General features: G+C 33.4%; 1 protein-coding gene across 31 annotated transcripts in view; it reads left to right on the top strand.

Moving 5' to 3' along the window:
- Positions 1 to 8,228, top strand: part of LOC137650196 (nucleolar protein dao-5-like) — a 998,067-nt gene that overhangs the window by 863,068 nt on the left and 126,771 nt on the right. For all 31 annotated transcript variants that reach the window (XM_068383641.1, XM_068383503.1, XM_068383565.1 and 28 more), the window contains one exon: positions 6,326 to 6,387. In XM_068383641.1, the coding sequence (XP_068239742.1) occupies positions 6,326 to 6,387 (62 nt within the window). The remainder of the gene's footprint in view (positions 1 to 6,325; positions 6,388 to 8,228) is intronic.

Here is an 8,228-nt window from a genome sequence, read left to right as displayed (position 1 = left end):
CAATACAGTAGAAACAAAGACAATGAAAAATAATAACATATTTCTTGAAGTGCCTAAAACGTTCATATTTAGCGTTCTGCCGGACTAGAGCTCGAATCACGCTCGAGCTCTATAGTTTTTTGTAGTTTTCACAACCTTACCATCCTTGTGAGCTAAGGATGGGGGTTTGGGGGACCCTATAGGTCTATCTGCTGTGTCATCAGCAGCCATTGCCTAGCCCTCCCTGGTCCTAGCTTAAATAGAGAGGGGACTAGGGCGCTTATCATATGTACCGTATTATACCGTATGGTCAGTTTCTAGGGCATTATCACTGTCCTATGCTTCTGCCATTCATGACGACTTTTAAACCTAAGGAAAAGAAAGGTAATAGCGTCGAGCACAACCTGAAGAATTTGAGCATCCTATTCCACTGATGATGAATTAGCTAAACGTTTTATATGACTAGTTCGAAGATTTGTTGTTGTTTTTTTCATCCATTTCTGTTTTGAATCCAATAATTGTTATATTATCCGTAATGTCTCGTAAAGTGAACGGAAACTGTATAGTTTAGATGTTTTTGCTGGATTGATATTAACGATAAACATACCACGTGAACGTGACTATTATCATTATTAGTATTACCATAAAAATAAAAAGGTTGTATAGATTCCGAATTGGATTGAATATACTTATTACTTTCAAGAAAAAAGTATGACATCAAAACGTGTATTACAAAACTATTACTCTTTTTTTTAAAGTCAGACATTAGCGTATAGTGTATTACCTTTTTTTTTTTTAGACCAAGGTGTAAGAAAAATAGATTTTATTTTAAAGATTAGGTCTTGTGCTATATTTAATAATCATGTAAATGGAACAAAATAATTATGGACAAAACCTGGCCCTCTGATTGGTTGTTTTAAAGCCAATAGTTCCACTACACACACATACACACACACACACACATATACACACACACACACACACACACATATATATATATATATATATATATATATATATATATATATATATATATATATATATATACATACATAAATAGCTGATAGGAAAGATGGGTGAAAGAGGAGTGAAGACAGCTAACTAACCATGGAAAGGGATCTTTTGGGAAGTTAAGTATTAGTAAGAGTTATGTAAAGTGGTTTAACCACAATTTTATTCATATAAAGGTACGTTTTCCTTGTTATTGTCTTGAGTTTAATTTAATACAGTTTTATTTTTATTTTACTTCTTGTTTTCTACTAAATATTGAAGATTTTCAAAAGTTCGAAACGTCGGAGCACCTGCAGCCAAAGAACCAGCACGTGTTTTAGTACTCTCGTCGAAATCCTTAGTACAAACAGATTGGTTCTCTTTCAAGGATGGGGACCCCAATGTGAATCCCACTTGCTCACCCTTGAGTCGACCTTCTTATCTCTGCTTTACCCTCTTAATGCGCCCCCTGTTGGGGGCCACTTTTCCCCGTTTGTGGGGAGAGAAGGGAAGCCGTACGGAAATATCTTTCATCATCACATCACCAAAGAGCGTTACGACTTGGAATAAAGTTACTTTCTACAGTACGTGATAATTTGTGTCTGCTCTAGGAAATGTGTTCAACATAAGGTGGGACAATCTGAAAACAAATTGGAGCGTATACCATCACTTATATCATGTTGTATATCACACGATCGGCAATTGAATTATTCACATTTTGGCACTATTTTCATGCAAATTAGATAAAAATTAGCCATGATATGGCAAAAAGACGTTGTTTACCTTTTCGTAACCTTGGCCTTTATCTTTGAACCAAACACTCCCATAATCTAATCAAATTGTCCTGGGATAGAGGCCAATCATCCCACCAAATTTCATGAGATTCGGTTTAATAGATTTTGAGTTATGCGAATCAAAAACACAATCACCAAATACACAGACATACAAACATATGTTTATTAAAGCATAACCTTCGCAACGAGATACGAGAAGGTAATAAAAAAACAAGCCCAAGGAAAGGTTTAAGGTACATTATGGGAGCAACAAGCGCTGAGTTTGAGCTAATGTCCTGTTCTAGGCTAGGATTTTGCCTGTTAGCAGCATGCGAGTTTTTTATCGTTATGTTAGGGTTGTCCAGGAGAAATTGATGTAATTTAATATTAGCTGGATGTTTGCATTTAATATTGATATGCTTATTCTATTACATATCGCAGTTTTCATTGGTTATCTTTATACACTTTCATGAAATACATAACTTATTTTTCTCTGGGCTAATCTTGAGAGACATTTTGTTATTATGAAGGATGTGCTGTCCATTTCAGCTGTTCTGTGAAGATTAACTTGTTAAATGTTGTAGCTCTGTATTATGCAGCATGTGGAAAAATGGAAAGTAGGATTTTAATTTATAATGACAGCCGTCATTTTTATTTCTAAGTTGAAAACGAAGTGCAACTGAAACAAAAATATAACGTCCGAACTTCTGATATGAAATCACCCCTCGGTTGTGTGACCTCCATTTATGTGCAAACTTTCTCTTATTCGTGAATTCCGGCAAAGGTGAAAAAAATATCGTAGGACATAGTTTAGTCTCATAATCCGACTGCGAGGCCACGTAAAATATCATAAAGGTAAATAGCTCAAACTTTGTAAAGTTGAGCTTGACGGAGCTTGTCATCCGTAGCTTACGAGACTCCTTTCCCGAATAGCATTTTAGTCCAATATTTTCTCTTGGAAATTCGCTTAATGTAAAGCACCGTAACCTACCTGGAAGAATGGGGTTAGACTGATCTTCTGGGTAAAAATTGAAATACCTTCATCATTAAATTCAACACAGCCCTCCATTATATGAACCCTGTCTCGGGCACGTTAAATTATGTCCTGACAAAGCCTTTATGAAGCGAAAACGTCAAGTCCCTATATGTGTAACATAGCTCCGAAAATGATTTTACAGTTTCATTTTGACTAAGGGTTACTGTAGACTAGACGTACTCTATTATAGCCTATGGAAATGCAGAGATGTGCTGTACTGGGGTTCGAGATTTGGTCAATCTCGATAGTTTGTTGTAGTGTCTGCAACCTCGCCATCCTTGTGAGCTAGGGATGGGTAGTTGGGGGAACCTATATGTTTACCTGCTGAGTCATCAGCAGCCATGACCTGGCCTACCCTGGTCTTAGCTTGGGTAGAGAGGGCTGCTCATATGTATATATGATCAGTCTCTAAGGCATTGACATTGTCTTGCCTCTGCCATTCACCAGTGTCAATTAAAACCTTAGTTGTTCATTCACTGATATGAAATGAATTCTGGTTGGTGGGAGCCACGTATAGAACCTCTGATTAGCTATGTTTTTTTAATGATACAGATTTTCCAAGAATTTCCTAAATAGTTACATTTGGGTATTTTCTTAGGTCACCTAATGCCTAACCGCAGAAAAAGGTCATATGTTCTACTCTTTTACCACCAATATTTTCCTAGATGAAGCCTCATTTGACTCCTAAAACTTTCTCACATTCGGATGACAGATGGAAGGTTCTTATTTAGGCCAACTTCTGCATTAGAGGAAGGGACAGGAGAAGAAGCTTAAGTGCTAGTGGGAACGAAGTTCATAAATTCTACTCTTAGACCTTCAGTGGGACATTCGAGCCTTTTAAGTTGTTCGATGAGCGTTTGAAGAGCCATTCAAAGTCAATTTTATGACTCATTGGTTTGGTCTAATCGCGTTAAGGATTCCAGTGCTCGGATGTAAGTCCATTACATTTTTTTTTAAGTTGGGTAATCTCCTTTGGCACGAGGCTTATTTCCATTTTTTCTGAGTTTCTATTTTACTGAACATGGAATCGTTCATGTTAAGTAATAAAGCCCACATTTAAAGTCATTAAGAGTAGACGGGGTGGGCTACTTAAGTATTGAATATGAAAGGAAAGAAATTATTAGTCAACTTCAGCATTCTTTCATAAGTTTTAGTTTGTTGCACTATTTCTAATTTATATGGCTAATTTGGTTTCATGTTTTTTTTTCTAAACCTTAAAAAGTATGGTACATTTATAGTTGAAGATATTTTGCCTATTTTCTTATGTGTTACTTCTCATGTATACTAATCAGCGGGACATAAAGCGTTGGAAATCAATGTGGTTTTTACATATTAAACTAATGAAAAAACAATTCTCTTTGACTCTCCTTTGAAGTGAATTGTAGTTTATATTCGTTTACTTGCCTAAAGCTGGAAAGTGTTCCTTATTCATGGCCCAACCTTGCGTGATAGTACTTATTTTTAAGGACCTAGAATACGCTAGCACTTAGCATGCGAAGGCGAAGTCTGCCTATTGATTATCAAGTGCAATAGCAAAGGACTTATTCCGCCTACCGGTAAGGCTCATTTACTGTACAGTAATTGGTTGCTAGGCTGTTCATTTTCATATAGACTACAATTAAAGGTAAGTTTGTTTAATATGATGTCTTATATCACCCGCTTCTTACACAGCACAGTTGTCTGTACAAAATCGACTCTAAATATTAGCAATATATAGTTTTATTCAGTAAACACGAGCATTGAATGTTTTCATGCTTTGTATTGTGTGCTATGATTCTTTTAGTATCGCTTCCTGTTTTAGCACCGCGGTGAAGAATTGTTATGTCATGATAGTCTGTCTCTTTGTCGGCTCTTGGGAAATCAATAGAAGGCTTTGCAGCAGTATAACACGTAGAGAAATTTTGTTTTAGTTTTGAATTTACTCTTTGTTTCTTCACATTAAAGACATTGGTCTTTGAAGCGGCTCTTAATAAGGTGATCTCACAAAGAGAACTGTTTTTGCCATTTTTACTTTTGTTTATACTTCATAGGTAAATCACCTACATTGGTATTCTTCTGCATTCAATAAAGTGTACAAGCACATTATATTAATGTAATAAAGGAAACGAGAATTTTTTTTTAAATTACTATAATTTGAAAAAATTAAATTATATTTATCGAAGACTTTATGTAGATCTTTTAAATCCCAAGTATAGACTGAATTAATATATCTGAAGTGAATGTCCGTCACCATCGATGTAAAAAGTAAGGAAGGGAAAGATTCCCATCATTAATATTTGTAGAATTTTGATCTTAAGCCCTGGAGTAAAAATACTTGAAGTAGAGGTAAGTTAACAAGGAATCTGACATATCTCTTTTCTAGATTTCCTTTTTTCCTTAATAGCGCTGTTTGCCTTATTAGTTTCTGCCTGTCTTTATTCTTCATATTATCATTTTATTTCAGATATTTATTTGTGCTTAGTAATATTTAGTAATAGTGACGTTGAAAAGTCTACCTATTGTGAATATTATTGAATGTTAATTTTTGTGGCCATTACTCTAAATAATAGAAATGTCTGAAAATACTAAGTGTACATTCAGTCCATTGGTTTATTTTCCCCCTCTGACCCTGAATGCAAGCTGTGATAGTACATTTCTATTAATCTTAGCTGAATGCAAATCTATGCATGAAGCTCGATGGAGTGATTCCTTCACAAACCCCTTATATGATTGACAGGTAATCTTTTTGTATAGCTTAAACATATAGACAAAATGTATTTTTTTATCAATTAATCTTTTTTTTTATGAAGCTTAAACTCAAGGAAAGCCTTCATTAAAATAAGACCAAACTTCCGTACACGATTTTGTGTTTAGTTAAATGTTTCCAAATCAAACGTACTTTCTTTCATTAATGTTTTCGTTAAGGCTCACCATTTCAGAACATTACAAAATGCATTTATATTTATAGTGCAATTTTCACTGACACAGATAGGTATCTTTATTATGACACTGATTATGTTTGTTTTACAATTATCTATGTACACAAATTTGATTTTATTTGAATCACTTTTTTTTAGGAAATTAAGTTTTATTTTGCTTATTAGGTTGGTAATGCTACCAAAGCAAAACAAAGTGAATATTTGATAACTCTCAACATTTCAGAGCATTACAAAATGCATTTACATTTAAATCTAAATTTCTCACAGATTCAAATAGATATCGTTTTACTTGACACTAATTATGTTTTTTTTAATTATCCATTTACACACCTTAACTTTTTTATTAACTTATTTTATGAAATTAAGCTTTATTTTGCTGTTATAATTTGATTAAAATCACTTATTTTTAGAAAAATAAGCTTTATTTTACCATTTTAGTTATATTCGAATTTCTCATTTTTAGAAAAATAAGCTTTATTTTGTTGTAATGCCACCAAAGCAAAACAAAAAAGATGTACGGAAGTCATTTTTTTTTTCCCGCAACTCCCATCCCAAGTTGACCTGAAGGTAACCAAAGTATTTTTGGAGGAACCGATTGTTAACCTGGCTTTCCTCTCTTCTCATTGCAGGCGGTGCTGGCAGCGGGATGCGAGACGGGGGTGACACCGATCATCCAGTCAGAGTTAGCCAGGTAGCGTAGCAACACTCATGAAACAAGTCAAATGATCTGAGAACGACGTTTAGCCTGTTTCAGGCGTCATTTTTCTTTTCTAGGTTTAAGATGGGGAACTACGCAGGTGTAGTTTGCTAATTTAAGGAGGCAGGGATGGGAACAAAGCTATTTTAGATATTAGTTTTCTTATAATTTATCTATTTTTTCAAGTGTTTGTGACAACTGGGATTCGTTTTAAGGAAAGGTGGTAGTGTATTGTAGCCTTAGATTTTGTTAAGAATTTCTTGTTTTAATATAATTATTTTCTGTATTAGAAATAACATTTGGAATAGGCTGTGTTATTTTATTCAATTTAAGGTAGCAATTAAGTAATGAATGTGTTGTTGATTCTTCTGTATAATTGGTTATTTAATTTTGTTGTTACCTAGTACTTTTGTGTTATAGTTTTAAGTTGGTTTTTTTGTCGCTCATTTTGTATTTCAAGGTATATTTTAATTAATTAGTTTCATTTCAATGTTCTTCTTGTTTTGGTAAGGAACCATTTTCTAGCTCTGTATTAATTTTACCACAAAAATGTAATTTTGAAATTATTTTAAGTAGTCTTTATTAGATGAGAATTATTTTGGACATTGTTAAACTATAGTACCTCTTGGGAAATATTTTAGCCCTGCTCATATCCATCTCAAATAATTCTTATGAAATGAGCATCGTATTATTTTTTTCACGAAAGGAAACTTTGCTATCACAGCATTTTTATCTAGAAAACAATTAGTTTTATCATAAGCTTTATCAGGACACTAAGATAAGGAAGCTAGATAAGCTCGGTATACGTTTTATTATGAAAAAATTTCCTTTCTAAAGATAACTCTATAAAATATGGCGATGTGTTATGGCATTCGTCAGAATTTTTGAGAAATTGGAAGCAATTTTATTTAGAATGGTTTTTACCCCATATTGCGATTAAAATTATTCCAGAGCTGATTGATTTCTTTCCCATTCTATTATGTCTTTGTTCAAGTTTATTTTTTTCACTGTAAATTAGTCAGATTATTTATTTAGTGTAACATTTTAATATTTTCTTTACTCGTTTTATGCGTGAATATTGTGTGAATAGGTAGAGTGATATCATGGGTGGTATTTTAATTTCTAAAGAATAGAGACATTTTTAGAGGAAATATATTGTGTACACATATTTGGTCTGAAACTTTATATATGTAAAAGTCGTGTTTCAAATGAAAAAAAATTCTTGCACGTAATTCTCTTGTTACTGTAAGCTTAAAGTGGCCGCCATATTATCTCTTTTGTATTTCAGAAAATAACTATGGAAAATTTGTACCACTAAAACCCGTCTACTTTTCGTTTGTCTTTCTGTTCTTACATTATATGCTTTAGTACATGGATGTTTTCTTCCATGAACACAGGTATCTAATATTCTTTGTCAATATTAGTATAAACTCCGACTTAAATTCCGCATATTTATCCCAATATTTAGATTTGAAATTGGTTCAGTCGTTTTTACGTAATGTTGTTCACAAACAAAATATAAACTAACAAAATATTTTCCTTTTACTTAAAACATGCGATTATTTTCAATGTACTGCTTCCAACGTGTACTTTGATATACTTTATCCAAACTGCTACAGATTCATCCTTGGGTCGTGCATCAAGTTTGGTCGAAATCGGTACAGTAGGTTTTGAGTAAAGTATGTACAAACAAACAAACAAACATGAATTAGTGAATAGACAGGGTGAATACATACTCTTTGCAAAATTTCCGATTTTGGCGAAGGCACTAAAGAATCATACACAGGTCCTTTAAATAAATATGCTATATCCTTACATTAAATATTTTGGGGGGA

The sequence above is a fragment of the Palaemon carinicauda genome, chromosome 1 (assembly GCF_036898095.1).
Source record: "Palaemon carinicauda isolate YSFRI2023 chromosome 1, ASM3689809v2, whole genome shotgun sequence".
Classification (NCBI taxonomy): domain Eukaryota; kingdom Metazoa; phylum Arthropoda; class Malacostraca; order Decapoda; family Palaemonidae; genus Palaemon; species Palaemon carinicauda.
The sequence above is the reverse complement of the archived record's forward strand: the minus strand, read 5'-3'. Positions and strand labels throughout refer to the sequence as shown.